Source organism: Theropithecus gelada, chromosome 6 (assembly GCF_003255815.1).
Source record: "Theropithecus gelada isolate Dixy chromosome 6, Tgel_1.0, whole genome shotgun sequence".
Lineage (NCBI taxonomy): Eukaryota > Metazoa > Chordata > Mammalia > Primates > Cercopithecidae > Theropithecus > Theropithecus gelada.
In genome coordinates, this window is record NC_037673.1 from 146300976 (window position 1) to 146318799 (window position 17824).

At 47.8% G+C, this 17824-nt stretch overlaps 1 protein-coding gene across 2 annotated transcripts in view; it reads left to right on the plus strand.

The window, feature by feature from the left end:
* Positions 1-15141, plus strand: part of PPARGC1B (PPARG coactivator 1 beta) — a 124299-nt gene extending 109158 nt beyond the window's left edge. For both annotated transcript variants that reach the window (XM_025389346.1, XM_025389347.1), the window contains 4 exons: positions 196-271; positions 2385-2506; positions 5843-5997; positions 7538-15141. In XM_025389346.1, the coding sequence (XP_025245131.1) occupies positions 196-271; positions 2385-2506; positions 5843-5997; positions 7538-7638 (454 nt within the window). In that variant the 3' untranslated portion in view covers positions 7639-15141. The remainder of the gene's footprint in view (positions 1-195; positions 272-2384; positions 2507-5842; positions 5998-7537) is intronic.
* Positions 15142-17824: the final 2683 nt, after the last annotated feature.

A 17824-nucleotide genomic window follows, 5' to 3' on the forward strand; every position in this document is an offset into this window, starting at 1 on the left:
ATGTTCAGGCCCACGCACAGCCCTGGGCTGTCGTTACGGAAGGGGAAGCTGGGTTTCTGCAGGAGGCAGTTGTAGCTCGTGTGCCCTTGTGAACGAGTCCTAAGGAAGCATCCCTTGCCTCCTGGAGCAGATCCGCCCCCACCCCCATGGTCTCTCCTGAGAGTGAGTGCCTCTGCTTTGCTTGTTCACTGACAGATGTGAGAGCAGAGGGCCGTGTTCAGACAGAACGCCAAGCATCCGGCACGCCAGGAAGCGGCGGGAAAAGGCCATTGTAAGTGATCTGGGGGCCCAGAGCCTGGAGTGAATGGGAAGGAGCAGGAAGTGTGTGGGGACTTCATGGACCACAAAGCCTTTGAGGCTGGCTGGTGAGCCCCTCAGTCTTCGGCCTCTGCCTGGGGAAGAAGGGACTATGGCAGCAGAAGGCAATGATATTTCTCTCATTTGAAGAGCATGCGGGTCACTAAAGGGCATCAAAGGTGGCACCATGCAAAGTTCAGCCAAGAGACTGGCCGTGAGTGTGCTGTTGGTGGTGGTTTAGGGCTCAGTGTCAGGGGCCTTGAGAGAGCCAAGTGGGTAAGCTGTGGTAGTGGGGAGCAGAGCCAGGCTGGCCAGGTCACAAACCAGCCCTGCCGCCACCTTCTGTGTGACTGTGGGCAGGTTCCCCAGCTTCCCCAAGCCTCACTTTCCTCATTTGTACGTAAGGGCCTGTGCTTCCCAAGGGTTCCCCCAACTTGATCAGTGCCAAGGGACCAAGAGAGCCTGCCCCTTCCTCCCCACCCACTTCCCTAATCCCCTTCCAGAGTTAGTCCACAGGCCCTGGCCTTCTGCGTTTGCCTGGTGACCCTATTGCAAAGCTCCCCACAGAGAAAACACACCAGGGGCCTGGAGTGGGGAGCTGGAGCTGGCCAGCTAGGCCATGTCACTAGAAAGGAAGGAGGAAAATAGGATGAAAACACAAGGCAGACTCCCGCTGGGTCTCCCATGTGATGTGGCACTTCAGGGAGGAGGGGCACACAGGAGGTGTGCATACCCTAGAGGTGCACAGCTGTCTGCATGCAGGTCCTTAAAACCATGGACTGTACATGGAGAATCTTCTTGGAGTCTGTGTCTGGTCATTCAGCAGTTACAGGCCTATCACAGTTCTGGGCGTTGGAGGACAGCAATGAACAAGAGAGATGAGGCCCCCCTCCTGACTGAACAGAAGGGAGAGAGAGATAACAGACTCGTAACAAAGGAATAAGCAATGTAATTGCAGATTGGGATAAGCACTGTGAAATTAGTAATGTGCCATTAGTAACGATCTGGAGTAAACAGGACTGTTGAGGAGGATGTGTTTACGGGGTGGCCAGGGAGGGGCACCTTCAGGGAGCTGGGCCCTGATTGATGAAAAGGAGCGACCAAGCAAAGACTCAGGGGGACAAGTGTCTGGAGCAGTGGCAGAAAAGAGCTTTATGAATTCAAGAAGCTGCAAGGAGAGTGGGAGGAGGGGATTTCTCTGTTGAGCTGAGCTTGGACATCGTATGTTGTGGGATGCACAGTTCCCCTGACTGTTGACGACGGAGTCCTGTTTGTGGACCTGCCTCCTGGGTTTTCTTCCTTGGCACGTGTAGTACGGGGGTGGGATGGCTGGAGAATCACTGGCTGTAACGTGTTTCCAGAGCAAGGCTGTCCAGGACAAGATACTGTGTTTTTCCTATGGGAACACAGGTGTCCAGGAACAAGGCTGAAGTTTCTCTAGCAGGTCACAGTGACTTTTCCAATAGCAGTGGCTTCAGCCAGATCAAGTCACAGATCTGAGAGGAGGGGAAGGGGAGTTCCAGGCTGGACTTTCTCCCACCTGGTCCCTCTGCTAGGCTGTTCTCGGCACCCACTGGCATAGCACAGAACTCTCCTGAGTGACGCCTTGGTGACAGTGTCTATACTGTGGCTTCAGCCACTTTGCCCAGGCAAAACCAATAGCCCTGATGCCCCCACCTCATTCCCCTTCCTTCCAGCCCACTCTCACACTCACAATCAACCTGCCTCCTGTGCTTGCCCTACCCCAGCACCTCCCCTGCTCAGACTTGAAAGGTAAGTCCAAAAGCTACTGAATATGCAGGCATATAAATGGTGATAAATCCCTCCCCTTTCACAGCCCCAGTCTCTGCTCATTTCCTTCATGTAAGCAGTGGCTTCCTTGGAGGCCCCTTCCCTTCCAACACCCTCCCCCAACACGGGCAGGTCCTCTGGGGTAGAGATTGGCGTTGACCTCTCTCTGACTCCAGCTGGTATTGCTCACTCAGCCAGGCATCATGGACTAGGACAAGAACTCCACGGGAGCACACCCCCAGAGGGGCCCCAGGAAGCCAGGCAGTGACCGAGTCTCTATCCTCCTTCTTGGGCAGGGTGAAGGCCGTGTGGTGTACATTCGAAATCTCTCCAGCGACATGAGCTCCCGAGAGCTGAAGAGGCGTTTTGAAGTGTTTGGTGAGATTGTGGAGTGTGAGGTGCTGACGCGAAGTAAGAGGTGAGTTGAGCCAAGCCATGGCAGATGAAGGGAGCAGAGAGGGGCACCGGTCCTGATCCAGAGCTGGGTACAAGAAGATGTCCAAGGCTTGTGGAATGAATCTGACGAAATCCATAGCCTAGATGTAGAAAGCCAGGCCCAGGAGAAGGACCAGAAATGGTAATGCAGTCAGTAACAGCAGCAAACACGTGCTGATGCTTTACTAAGTGCCAGGCAGTCTCCGTTCATTCTTCTATCTTAACTTCCCAGCATGCCAGGGACATAAGCACTCCTAGTCTTTCAATTGCTCTCCTTTCTGCAGGAGTTCAGACAAGTTAACTGGGCAGCTAGTTGGTGGCAAAGCCAGAACCGGAGCCCATGTGTCTGCTTCAGAGCGTTTGGCCTGGAGATAGTGCGGGGCAGCAGCCCCTGGCAGCTCGAAGACTGGCACTGGGACCCCACTCTACCTCAACCCTGTGCTACTCACACCCCTCCCTTCCTCTGCAGCAGCAAGTCCCAGGCCTTGGTTGGGTGTGGCGGCTCACACCTGCAATCCCAGCATTTGGGGAGGCCAAGGCGGGCAGATCACTTGAGGTCAAGAGTTCGAGACCAGCCTGGCCAAAATGGTGAAACCCCGTCTCTACTGAAAATTTAAAAATTAGCTGGATCTGGTGGTGCACTCCTGTATTCCCAGCTACTCAGGAGACGGAGGCAGGAGAATCCCTTGAACCCAGAAGGCAGAGGTTGCAGTGGGCCGAGATCGCGCCACTGCACTCCAGCCTGGGTGATAGAGCAAAAAATAAGACAAGGTCCCAGGCCTTCTGTTCTACTAGGCAGCCCTGGGTTTTCGTCACTCACCTGGAGAAGCAGTGTTTTACCTGTCAGGAGATCTGCAAAAAGAACAGGTTTTATATGAATGCACAATTTAGATGTCAAAACTCAGTTTTGAAATATTTCTAAATTATCTTCTATTATATTGGCAAACACTAAGGCAAACTAAGTTATTAGGGTTTTTACATTCTCATACAATAATAATAATAGAAAGCTTCAGCAAGAAAATAGTTTCTGGTGTAAGAGTTATCATATACTTCTTGCCCATTAGGATGGCTACGATGAAAAAACCAGAAAATAAATACTGGCAAGGATGTGGACAAAATGGAACTCTTGCATAGTGTTGGTGGGAATTTTAAATGATGCAGCTGATGTGGAAAACAGTATGGCAATTCGTCAAAAAATTAAACCTAGAACCACCATCTGATCCAGCAATTCCACTTACGGGTATATATCCAAAAGAATTGAAAACAGGATCTCCAAGAGATATTTGTTCACCCAAGCTCATAGCGACATTATTTACAATAGCCAAGAGGAGTAAACAATCCAAATGTCCACCAACAGATGAATAGATAAACAAAATATGGTTTCTATACATATAGTGAATATTATGAAGCCTTAAAAAGGAAGGAAATTCTGACTCATGCCGCCATGAGTGAACCTGACCGCATTGTGCTGAGTGAAATAAGCCAGGCACAGAAAGACAAATACTATATGATTTCACTTATATGCTATGTCTAAAGTAGTCAAATTCATCGAAACAGAAAGAGTGGTGGTTGCCAGGGGCTGCAGAGAAGGAGAATAAGGGAGGTGTTGTTTAATGGGCATAGAGTTTCAGTTTGGCAAGGTGGAAAATTTCTGGAGCTTCGTTACACAGCAGTATGAGTATACTTAATACTGCCAAACTGTATGCTTAAAAATGGCAAAGATGGTAAATGTCCTGTTAAGTGTTTTTACCAAATTTTTTTTAAAAGAACCATTATACAAATAGAACCATTTTAAGTTCTGTGCAGTTTTCAGGCTATCAAATGAAGATAACATGCAAAAATAAAGCAGGCACATTAATCTCTAAAGAGAAAGATCAATCTGTTAAGATTTTAAAAACACACAGAATCTTTAAAAAAGAGTCTTGGACATACTACCAATATTAGACATTTAAAGAGGAAAAAGGGTCCGGGCATGGTGGCTCATGCCTGTAATCCCAACACTTTGGGAGGCCGAGGCAGACAGATTACTTGAGGACAGGAGTTTGAGACCAACCTGGCCAACATGGTGAAACCCTGTCTCTACTAAAACTACAAAAAAATTAACCTGGGCTTGGTGGCACATGCATGTAATTTCAGCTACTCGGGCGGCTGAGGCATGAGAATCGCTTGAACCCAGGAGGCAGAGGTTACAGTGAGCTGGGATTGCGACCACTGCATTCCAGCCTGGGCAACAGAGTGAGACTGTCTCAAAAAACAAATAAATAGAGAAAGAGGCAGAAGGGTTCAAACTTGGCGCTGGTTCAGAGAGGTGTCAGGAAACATGATTCACGTAAATGTTTATTAGGCACCCACTATTTGTAAGCCTGTGCTAATAGCTGGTGAATGCCATTTTGCCTCTGCCTTGAGGAGTTTACGTAGCAGATGATACGTCAGTCGGGACTCTTTCTGTTGTTCATGGAAGTGAAAAGTTGGAATACAACTGACTTTTGGTCCTTCTCAGGCAGACTTTTCTCCTGGTTGCAAAGTGGCTGCCTGTAGCTTTAAGCTACCCCCCAGCAACTTAGAGACCCCTGGGGAGGTAGGAGTCACTACATGACTCCAGCAAAGACCTGAAATGGGTTCTTTGGGGTGCAGCCTTGAGTAAACAGGCTTATCCTTGAACAAACCATGGTATCCAGGAAGGGCCATTGTCATGTTGTTTGCCCTGGCACCCTGAGCCTGGTTGACCACACATGCTGTTGTCTGAGGAAGGGGAGTGGAAGCTGAACAGGCAGGCATCATAGATGTCTACCATGAAGGGCAAGATGTGTGCAGAAGGGGAGGTGAAGCCCAAGATGGCAGCCAAGGAATTGGTGACTGAGGCTGGCTTTGAAGGAGGCAGAAAGAGGTGCAGTAGTATAGGGAGATGGGAATAACAGAAGAAACATACAGGGCTGTTACGAGCATCAGCTTTAATGTCAGAGGCCTGGGTTTGAATCCCTGCTCTGCCACTTGCTTTTGGGTACATTACTGAACTCCACAGAAGCTGTTTCCTCATCTGCAAGGTGGAGGTAACAACAGTACCCACCTCACAGGCTCATCTGAGGAGCGTCCGAGGCAAGGTGTGGTGGCCAACATCTGGCAGACAGTCAATGTATTAGCTACTTTCATTATTACCACATTGCAGAAGTCAGCCTGGTGGTCACGTCATCTCTATCTAGGGGCCCATGATGCCAGTGTCGAATCACTGTGGCAGTCTGTTCCTCATCTAGTCATGGCTGGTCTCACAGCGTCCACCCAGCCAGCCGAATAACAGACTCTCCTTCTCCTCTCCCCGCAGAGGCAAGAAGTACGGCTTCATTACCTACCGGTGTTCTGAGCACGCGGCCCTCTCTCTGAGGAACGGCGCTGCCCTGAGGAAGCGCAACGAGCCCTCCTTCCACCTGAGCTACGGAGGGCTCCGGCACTTCTGCTGGCCCAGATACACTGACTACGGTAAGCCCCCGAGACCCAGCCATAGTCTAGTAAGACTCAAAGCTTGAGAGGAAGTGCCTTTCTTGAACAAAAGCCAGAGCTAAAGCCCCCTGTGGACATAGCTTCCATCCCCACACCCCAGTGTGCTGCTTGGTGTAACACTGCAGCCCCTTTGCCTGAAGGCTACCATCTTGTTTTTCTTCTGGCCTCTGGTCCACCTTGTCTTGTCCTGTGACTGCTACCAAAGAGAATCCAACCTCCCATGGCCTCTAAGAAGATTCAGTCGTGTGCACAGCCAGCTGGCAGAACCGTGGCTGCGGTCTCCTTGACTTCACAGGGCCAGCTGCTACCCTGTCCCCTTCAGGGGCATTCCGTGGTGACCCCAGACAAGGCAGCAGCCACCTGGGGACAAGATGATGAAGAAGGACAAGGAAGTACAATGTATGAAAGAATTACTTGGCCAGGCTCATGCCTGTAATCCCAGCACCTTGGGAGGCTGAGGCAAAAGGATCACTTGAGCCCAGGAGTTCGAGACCAGCTTGGGCAATATAGTGAAATCCCGTCTCTACAAAAAATACAAAAATTAGCCAGGCATGGTGGCTTGTGCCTATAGTCCCAGCTACTCAGGAGGCAGAGGTGGGAGGATCACCTGAACCCAAGAGGTCGAGGCTGTAGTGAGCCATGATGGCACTACTGCATTCCAGCCTGGGTGACAGAGCAAGACCCTATCTCAAAAGGAAAGAAAAAAAAAAAAACACTTATTAGAGAGAACCCAATGCAGCCTTGATGGTACAGGACTGAGTGTCAGTGGCCTGGCTGGGTGCCGGGCCAGGCGGCACTGCAATTGGCTACATATCCATTTATGGGAATTACTTTCCCAATCTATTAAAAAATTCTAGTGTTGGCCGGGCGTGGTGGCTCACGCCTGTAATCCGAGCACTTTGGGAGGCTGAGGCAGGCAGATCATGAGGTCAAGAGATGGAGACCATCATGGCCAACATGGTGAAACCCCGTCTCTACTAAAAATACAAAAAGTAGCTGGGTGTGGTGACGCGCCGTCTGTAGTCCCAGTGACTTGGGAGGCCGAGGCAGGAGAATTGCTTGAACCTGAGAGGCAGAGGTTGCAGTGAGCTGAGATCACACCCCTGCACTCCAGCCTCAGCAACAGAGCAAGACTGCGTCTCCAAAAAAAAAAAAAGTATTATAGTGTTGTCAGCTCTCCCTTATGTGGCACTGTAGCAGGTTACTAATGGACGAGAAGCTGTTGGGGGAAGTAGAGTTGTAGGGTGTTGGAGCTAGAAAGGCTCCGGAGTGCTCTAGTTTGGACCTCCAGGTCTCTAGATAGGACAGCCAAGGCCCTGAGACACTGATACCATGGCCAAGATGTCCCAGCAGGATGGTGGGCAGTGCCCACAGTCCAGTGCTCATCCCAGCTCCCCAAGGCCTTGGGCTGCAGCCACTCCACGGTGCCCACTCAAAGTGGCAGATTTTTCAACCATCCAGTCTTTGTAAGTTGCTCACTGCCTTCCCCTCTTCCCTGCCTCCTCACCCCCATGCCCAGATTCCAATTCAGAAGAGGCCCTTCCTCCATCAGGGAAAAGCAAGTACGAAGCCATGGATTTTGACAGCTTACTGAAAGAGGCCCAGCAGAGCCTGCATTGATAACAGCCTTAACCCTCGAGGAATACCTCAATACCTCAGACAAGGCCCTTCCAATATGTTTACGTTTTCAAAGAAATCAAGTATATGAGGAGAGAGCGAGCGAGCGTGAGAGAACACCCGTGAGAGAGACTTGAAACTGCTGTCCTTTAAAAAAAAAAAAAAAATCAATGTTTACATTGAACAAAGCTGCTTCTGTCCGTGAGTTTCCATGGTGTTGACGTTCCACTGCCACATTAGTGTCCTCGCTTCCAACGGGTTGTCCTGGGTGCACCTCGAAATGCGGGTCAGTCACCCATCGCCCCTTCCTTCCCGACTGACTTCCTCTCGTAGACTTGCAGCTGTGTTCACCATAACATTTCTTGTCTGTAGTGTGTGATGATGAAATTGTTACTTGTGAATAGAATCAGGATTATAAACTTCATTTTTAATTGAAAAAAAAAAGTATATCCTTAAAATAATGTATTTATGGCTCAGATGTACTGTGCCTGGGATTATTGTATTGCTTCCTTGATTTTTTAACTATGCACTGTCATGAGGTGTTTGCCACTGAGCTGCTCTGCTCCCCTTGCCAGATTGCCCTGGAGGTGCTGGGTGGCCGCTAGGCTGGTCTGCAGGAAAGTGCGGCCTGCCGTTTCCAGGCCGTATCTGCCAAGCCCTGCCTTGTCTCTTACTGAGCAAGTTTGGCTCAAATTATAAGAGCCCCCATCTTGTGCCCAGCTCACGCTTCAAGTGTGTGTCCATCTATTTGTACTCAGACCCTTGAGTATCTTGTAAGGAAGGCAGGGTGAGCTGCATCATTCCTGTTTTCCAGGGGAGGCTGGCAGCTCCCCAAGAGGCGAAATGACTGTGGGAGGTCTGGTTGCCAGTGAGGAGGCAGAGCGGTGACCCAGACCAGATTTTCTGATTCTTGGTCCCATGCGTCCGTAGTAGCTGGGGTGAAGACACAGTTTCAGGGACTGGTAGAGGTGAGTTTGGCTAAATTGGGCACCAGGCTGGAAGCCTAAGGGCTCATTTTAGGGGTTACGTTAGCTGTTGATTCACCAGCATCAGGTGAATTCAAGCTCCGGCATGTGTCTTGGGTGCACCATCAGCTTTGATCCTGAGTGGTCCTGCGGTTTGCCTGCGTCTGTGGACACAGTGTCAGAACTTTGGTGACACCCCTGGCAGCGGTACAGACAGGTGGTCTGGGAGCAGTCATCTTTTTTGGGCCAGCCACCAGCCCATCCTACTCCCTCAGGTAGCCCTTCGTCTTTACCTTGTCCTTGTCTGTAAAGTTGTTTTGGTGGCTGGGGCAGGGGAGCCAGGAGGAGGGAGTGAAGGTTGGAAATAGATAGGACAATCTCCTAGCTTCCCTCCAACTGAGAAAACACTCCAGTTGGGCTTTGCTTTAAACTTTGTGTTCTTAAGTGATGTCAAAGCCATTTCCAGCTTAATGTTCTGTGGGTACCTTGGGGGCCATTCATGCAGGGAGGATGGCCAGGCAGGGTGTGAGTATATTGTTTCTGATTTCTTTCATACATCAGGGTTCCTTGGGAAATCTTTGTAATTTTTTTTTAAAGTCCTGCTGCTTTAAAAGTTTGAAAGTGGCTCATTAAACTAAACAGGCTAATGTAATTTGTTGCTTATGCAAAGCCTAGTCTGTTGAGAATTTACTTTTTTAAAGATTATCAAATACCTCAGTAGGTAAAATGAGCCCATGATCTTCCACTGGGTGGTGAGCATACTCCCAGCCCATGGATAAGGCTGGAAGAGACAGGCTTTAGTAGGGATAGGGAATTTGAACTGTTGCGTGTCGCAGCAGTTGACCCCTCTGGACTCCAATTTCCTTTCCTGTGAAATGAACTGATTAGACACGTTTCAACATTGTTAGCTTCTGCTGAGGCAGTGTCTAGCCCAAGATGGCAAATACATAGCTCATGTGCCTCTACTCCCACCTCCTTGACTGATACAGACATAACTAATCAATTGCACCACTCAGGTTCCTTGAGCCTGGATGCGCTGTAAGAATCCTGAAATCAGTGCTCTGGTAAGTCATTACTAATTGATTAGAGTTCAGTCTGTTTGACATCTTGGGCTAATCTTTGGAAGGTTTTCAACGATCACACAGAACCATATGCTGGCTGGGTTTCATGCTGGCCTACCCTGTCTGTGATGTTCCGTTCCATGAGAGAAAACTCCCCTAATGCTATTCCGCGGCGCAAAACTCCCAATACTATTTTGACACACACATCCCCTTGCGGAAGGTGCAGGGGGCAGTAGACGAATAACAGACAGGAACATATTTGGGGAAGGCAGGGCTTAGGAAGATGGACCAAAAAAGGGACTTCCCACAGCACAGACCTGATCATTCTGATTTCCTTTTTAGCTATTCACTGCCTAGCACATAGTAGGCACACAATAAATGATTATGGAATGGGATAGAATTTAGATCTTTCTGCTGCCTTCACTAAGTAAGTCCTGATTTGCATCAAGGAGAGAACTGAGATAGGAAAGAACACTAGATTCCAAATCTGGAGAGTTGGGGAAGTGCAGATTCTACCGAGAATTTCCTTTGTAACTTTGATAAGTCCCTTCTGCTCCCTGGCACCCCAGTGTGCTGAAAGGAGTTGGGCTGTGGATGATCTCTAAGCCCCTCCTATTTGCTTCTTCCTTGATTGCATTTGGTCAAAGGGTGGGCCTTGGGCTGGTGATACTTTAGAGTAAAGAAATGGAGAGTTTTAGCAAAGGACGAGTCTGTCCCTCCCTGCTTTGGGGTCAGCTGAAGCTGTCCTTTCATGTCATATTAATCTAGGACACTTGAAGTTAGCTTAGACGTTGGCGCTTGAGCAGAGACCTGAGCGTGGCATTGGGACATGACATGCCTAAAGTCAGAGCTAGGGAACGCCAACTGCCAAGGGCATCAAGTAGTCTCTACTTGCCATCCTGTACATAAAACGCTACAAGTTCTAAAATTTACCAACCCTGCAGACAACCTCTATCCCGAAGGACTCATTCGGTGCTGTGTATTATTTAGGGCAACTCCAAGGTCTATTCAGAAAAACGAGTGAACCTTGGTCTCTTTCCCACCAAACTGAGGAGTAACCCAGAGGGAGCAGCTGCCATTGGCAACCATCTCGTTGTAGCTCTGTCCTAGTGTTTGCTCTTGATGATGTTTACATGTAATCGCCATAAAGCTTGCTGTAGACTGTGTCGATAGCCGCCCGCACAGGGCAGATCGTACTGTCTGTTTCTGTGCCGTGCTGGTGTTTTCCAAAAATGTCTGATCCAACCACTAAGTGGAATTCTTCCATCTCCTTCCTCAGTCTGTACAAGGCTGAATCAGAATCCCCGTTCTCGGGGGCTCTGGTTACCGAAGGAAAATGCATCAAAGAGGTAAAGAATATGAGTGGATGGAGTGCAGCTAAGGCCCTCACCCCCTGCTCCGTCACAACTTGCCCCCTCAACCAAAAAGCTGCTTTGACTCAAAAAGCACCCATAAGGTATCTGCATCTGCCTTGAAATCTTGCAGCATGGAGTGTCATATATACTCAGGAGAGAGGCAGGGCTTTGCGGGCAGGAGAAGGAAGGGAGGAATGCTCTGAGCTGCAAAGACCCAGTACTCAAGTTCTGACACAGGAAGAGATGCGGTGAGACGTCTTTTGTTGCCTAAAGCCTGTTCCTGTTGGTTTTTGAGAGTGATTTCTTCTAGACATGTGCAGTAGGCCCACTGGGGCTGCTGTGCGGTGGTGAGTAGAAGGGCAGGGAAGGCATGGACAGCCTGGGCCTTCTGCATGGACAGCTCAGTCCATGGCCCATCCTAGGTATAGAGTTCAGTTAATCCCAGTTGAGCCTGCAGCTTGAGAGATGGCTCATCCCAACTGTGAAGCACCAGCCCCACAGGATGTATTGATCTGACTCACTGATGTCAAAACTGCAGTATTTTTTTAGCATTTGAGATTTAGCAGCTGCCTTCAATTTGGGGTTACCCATATCCCAGCATCAGATATGATTAAGGAAAGAAATTGGATGTACAATAGCAAAGAAAGTGAATGTAATGGCTTCACTGGCCAAAGAAGAGGGACCCTGTCATCCCTTACCAGTGGGGCAGAAGAAAACTAGTGCATGTGCAATATGTCAAAGCTAGTCCCCCAGTCCCTGAGGTGTTTTTACATACAGATGGGCTCCAGGTCTGCTTGTCAAGTTTGGAGGTACAGGGTAAATGAAGGAAGAGCTTCAGAATTGGAAACCCACATGCATGGATGTGTCCTTGGCCCAGAACCACCATGGGATGGGTGAAACCCTGGGAGCCAGCTACAGGATGCCGAGGAAGTAGGCAAACGCTGACTTTGCATTAACCAAATAAAAGCACTTTGAGAAAACCCCAACACTTCAGCCTGGCTCCGTGTTTCTACCTGGAAAATATGAGTCTCCTTTGGCTGTATGAGGTGCTCTTCTAGAGACTGGGACAGGGAATTCAGGAATGGGGCTGCTGTCAGGTAGGAGAGAGCAGCAGGAGAGCCAGTGCTGTCAGCAGCAGGAGCTGTCAGCAGCAGGAGAGCCAGTGCTGGGGCCAACCCTTTGCTGGTCTTTTGTTGGAAGCCCTCGAAACAGGGAGCCATGGATTTAGATCTTGGTACCTACCTTTACAGAAAGATGAAAACAGCCCAGCTGAGTGAAATGGGTTTGTAGAGTAAGTCACTTAACTATAAGCCATCTCAGAATCAGAAACCCCAATGTTTCTTACTTGCTGTGTGACCTTGGGCCCCTGTGTCCTCATCTACCAAACGAGAATGTTGAATATGAGCATTAAAGTCCCTTTCACCTCTGAGAGGCTCAGATCCCCAGCCAGGAGCATTGGGAATCCATCACTCCTCCTTGAAACTGATTCCATTCTCTGACTTGACCCAGCTCCTGTTCAGGGTGAGGTTCTCTACAAGAACCAACCAGCGGTAGGTTCAGTCCCACTGTGTCCTGGCTGAGTTGCCTTATCCAAGGAGACCAGCTCCCCGGGACAGATCTAAGCCATAATTTCTAGTGGGGACAGTAAGGAATTAAACCCCCAACTTGGCTAGGTAATGATGTCAAATCTCATATTAACCTTGTCTTTGTCCCCACTGGACAGCTGTTAATCCGAATGTTGTGACCACTCGGCTGTTTCTGTCTTGTTCTCAGACAATACTAGCAATACACTTGTTTTTTTTTTTGTTTTGTTTTTTTTTGTTTTTTTTTAAGAAAAACAGCTTAGGCACTTTTCACACATTTCTTTCAAATGATTGTAAAACATATGGGGCAACAGGAGGCATTGATCACGCTGCATATGTTTAGGACAGCTTTTGTTTTTTGTTTCTGTAATGGTATAGCAGCAGTGACTGAGGCTTCGTGATTCGTGGGGACAGCTTTTCAGATACTCCGTTTCATCAGTATGCTTTGCACATCCGAAAGGAGGACAAAAATCCAACTGCCCGAATTTGGGGCTTGGAAAATAGGTTTTATAGGTGGTCGGTCCCTGGGCTGTGCAACAACTCCTCAAAGAGGGGTTTATATAGCTGGAACCCCCCTGTGCTGTATTTTTGGTCAAAGGAGTCTCCAAGGCGGCTTACAAAAGCTTCCTTTTTCACTTGACCACCCTTGCTCATTGGTTCCTTGTGAAGGGGATTGGTCAGTTTCCACCTCAGCACTTTGCCTTATCTACATGTGGTCGCCATCTAGTGGCCAAAGGTTGTCTCCACCAGCTACCCAGATAGAAGGCAAATCCTTTCAGCCACCCTGCTGTCCATCGTGAACTTTGGGAATGAAATATAATGGCATGAACGAACCACCTTTGTGTTCAGAGATCAGTGCAACACTAGGGTCAGAAGACTCCAGAAGCAGCAGCAGCCACTTAGCAGACTCTCACGCAGAACTGAGAAATGCACTAGCTGTCCTGTGGGCAGAAGAGACAGGAGTGGACCAGGAGAGGTCCAGGTGCCCGGGAGGGGTTTACTGTAACTGCAATACTGGCAGCCCAGCTGCCGACCTTGTTAAGTAAACCTTTGCTGGGTGGTCCGAATTACGCCCTCAAGGCAAGATAAGAAGTTGGGTGTAAGGATTCTTTGGGGGGCCTGGCCATGACCTTTGATATGGTCCACCGAATAGCCAAATAGGTTTTTTTGTTCAATTTTTTGTTTTTGTATTTTGTATTTTTAAAATCTTGTCAAATGTTTTTGTGTTAGGAATAAAAAGTCATAAACTATTCCCAACTTTGTTTCTTGAGGGATGTTCTGATTCTGACGGAAACAGGTTGGAAATCTCGAGGGGAGCTTGGCCAAGGTGGCATATGCAGCAGGGGAGTAGACTGCTTGGATTTCCAAATGGTTTCTGGGGAAGAGGACCATCCAGAAGTCCAGCTTAATGCAGTCTGCTCTGGAATTCACACCCACCCCCTCACCTCCTTGTGCCATGTTGTTAGCATTGGCTTGGAGCATCTGCTTCTTCCAGAGGCAGCTGCTAATGTTGAAACCAACATGAGCCCTCTCCCCAACCCCAGGTTTCTAAAGAAGGTGTCTGTAGCCAGCCTTAATCAACTGGGTAAGGTGGTCCCTATGGTCCTTTCCAGCATTTCCAAATCTTGGACTCAAATTCTTTTCTCTTGGTGTGACCACGCAGCCTAGAGAATTCTAAGCAATAGGAGCCAGGGCTTTCCCTGACTCTGCGACAGGGTCAAACCAAGGAATGGCTAAACCTGTGAGGTTTTGTCATCCCCAGGGGTACTACTGTAGGGGGCATTATTTATTAGGAAGCTTAACAAGGTAACTACAGCCTGAGTGCGTGAGTGTGAGGCTGTGTCTGTGGTGGGTATGTGTGTGTATCTGCACACATACACACGTCTGTGCCTGTGTGTGTTTGTGTGTGTGTGTGTGTGTGTGTGTGGAATTACATTGATGCATTTATTGAGAAAGGTGCAAGAATTTCACCTACACAGAGGGACACATCTGCTTTGTTATTTATAATAGAAAGCTAAATTTTAATTTTTTAAAGGACACTGCTAATGATTGAGAATCAAGTTTTTAGTTTTGCTATTTTTTTTAATTGGTAGAGGATTTTTATATATTTTTTCCATTTTGTTGGGTTGTGTCCTTATTTATAGAAATCCTTTGTCCGTGAGAGGCAAGGAGGAAACCTTCTTGGCTTTTAATTACTGTGGTTGTCATCGTCCCTACTTTCTTTCTGGTGTGATTTCTCTGTCTTACCTTCTAAATGAGAAAATGTTTTCCTGTATTTGTACATTGTCAGATTCTATAGTTTCCTAGATAATTTAACCAAATTGCTCTATGTATTATTATTCTGTGAGTATAAAGTTCTATTTTAATGTCTGTAAATACTTCAGAACTGGCTTCTTTTCTCAAACTCCCACTGTGGGGTTATTGTTTACATCACAGAAACTGTAGAATCTCTATGCTCATGTACTGTAAATAGTGAAGTGATCTGCTTATAAATAAACTTAACAAATACACTATGGAGATTAAAGACAAAATACCACCCACAGCTTTGCCCATGTGTGTCTTTCCTTATTGGTCCTGGGAGCTCATTGAGGGACACTCTGACCACTAAATGGGGAAGAGATTTCAGTTTTCAGCGTCACCTTCTCAGATAAGACCCCGGATGATGTCTGTCCCCCACCTTACCACACTTTTCCTTCACGGCATTTTTCACGGTTCATAATATCCATTCGTGCTGGGCACAGGGGCTGAGGTAGGGGATCACTTGAGCCCAGGAGTTCAAGGCCAGCCCAGGCAACATAGTGAGACCCCCATCTCTGAAAAAGTAAAGTAAATAAAATATAATAAATAAATAAATAAAATAACCATTCAGACTCATCTCACATAACAGCTGTTCCATGAATGACTTTTTGCCCTGACTTTTATAAAGCTATACCACTTTCTGAACAAAAACTTCCTTGTTTTGGTATATCAACTTTTTCACATAAGCACATTGAATAAATGCACTGTAGGAGATATTTTGGCATTATGGTTCCAGGCAAAACACTCATCAATTTGTAATTACAAAATGGTTTCTGGTCAGAGGATCTCACAGAGAGCAGGCCTGCATTGTGTGCGGTAATTGAGTGAACTCAGAACATTTTCCTTTGTGTACTTCCAGCAAGTAGGATGAGGAAGTGGCATCTTCCAAGACTCTCGGTCGCGTGCCTGTGTGTTACTTCCTCATGTCTCAAAGGGGTTAGCCTGTATTTTGCCGTAAAGCTGTTTTTTGTGCTTTAACTTATTTTTAAATGCAAGATACCCATGAGCCCCAAAGGGTTGAAACATTGGCAAAGAGAATTATACATAAATAAGAACAGTCTGGGCGCGGTGGCTCACATCTGTAATCCCAGCACTTTGGGAGGCCGAGGCGGGTGGATCACCTGAGGTCAGGAGTTCGAGACCAGCCTGACCAACATGGTGAAACCCCATCTCTACTAAAAATACAAAAATTAGCGGGACATGGTGGCGGGCGCCTGTAATCCCAGCTCCTTAGGAGGCTGAGGCAGGAGAATCACTTGAACCCGGGAGGCAGAGGGTGCAGTGAGCCAAGGTTGTGCCACTGCATTCCAGCCTGGGCAACAGCAAGACTCCGTTTCAAAATAAATAAATAAAATAAACAAGAACAGGTGCAATGCATGATTACATTTTATGTTATGTGCAAACTATTTTCCGGTTGCTATTTATTACATAAACTCATACAAACTCATACATATATTCTCCTTGTTCAGGTGATTTATTTTCCCATGCCGTGGAAATTGTTTGGATTTCGTTGATTGCAAGGGAACACATCATGATTTTTTTCCCATTAAAATTAATAGGAATGTTTCCACTTAGGGGCAGAGCTCTCTGGTGTGATGAGAGTATGTGTGTGATTGAGGGCTCAGTACCTGTTGCCCATCTGTTGTAGATGGTAAGCTTCAGGAGAACAGGCCTGCTTTTCCATGCACTGCAGGGCAGCGGCCCCATCAATCAGGAATTCCTGAGTGGATCCTACCCATAGTACAAGGAATAGGATGGCAGATGCAGAGCCTCAAGACCTGCCTTTGGGACCCATCTCTGCCACTTCTGTATTGTGTGAATTGGGTAAACCACCTCTTTGGTCCCTGGTTTTCCCAAATATGAAACAATTTGCTTAGCTGAACTCAAAGGTCCTTTATTTTCTTACGTTCTTTAAAAACAACAACAAGAAGAAAACCTGATTTGCAGAAGCAGTATGGTGCAAGGAAAATGCTTATAAGCTGGGGTTCTGGTGTCAATCTGCATGGCACTTTTTTTTTTTTTTTTGAGATGGAGTCTCGCTCTTGTTGCCCAGCTGGAGTGCAATGGTGAAATCTCGGCTCACTGGAACCTCTGCCTCCTGGGTTCAAGTGATTCTCCTGCCTCAGCCTCCCAAGTAGCTGGGATTAGGCACCCGCCACCACACTCAGCTAATTTTTGTATTTTGAGTAGAGACGGTTTCACCATGTTGGCCAGACTGGTCTCGAACTCCTGACCTTAGGTGATCCATCCACCTCGGCCTCCCAAAGTGCTGGTATTACAGGCGTGAGCCACCACGCCTGGCCTAAGCTGCTTAACTTTGAATCTTGGCCCCACCATTTACCAGCTGGGTGTCCTTGGGTAGGTTTTCTAACCTCTCTGTCTGCTCCTCACCATGTGATAAATGGAGCTAGTAACAGTTTCTCCCTTGGAGTATTGTTATTAGGATGAAATTAGATCGTGCACAGTACCTAGGACATGGTAAGTACTTAATCAACGTCAACTGTGATCCTTATTGCGCTCAGTCTCATTTGGTGCTAACCATAGTCCTCTGAGAGGCACCGCAAGGATCTTGACCTTTTTTGACAGATTGGGAAGGCTGGAAGTGGAGCAGAAGGAACCTGCCGAAGGGACTCAGAAACGTGGCAGCAGAGTCAGGACCAGCAACATCAATGCCTACGTGTTCCTGAGTGACACTTATTTCTCCTTGCTACTCTGCCATGTAACCACATGTGACGTTCTTAGGACAGGCCTCTGCTTAAAGACCACTGCTCTCAGAGTGTGCATTGCAGCAGAGCAGAACATCTAGTTTGGGAGTTTAAAGATGCAAATTCCAGACCCAGCTCTCTATTGACATCATGACCTGCAAATAGGAGCAGGGCTTATGCATCAGGGGCCCAGATTGATCTGCTCTGGAGGCCACCAGGATG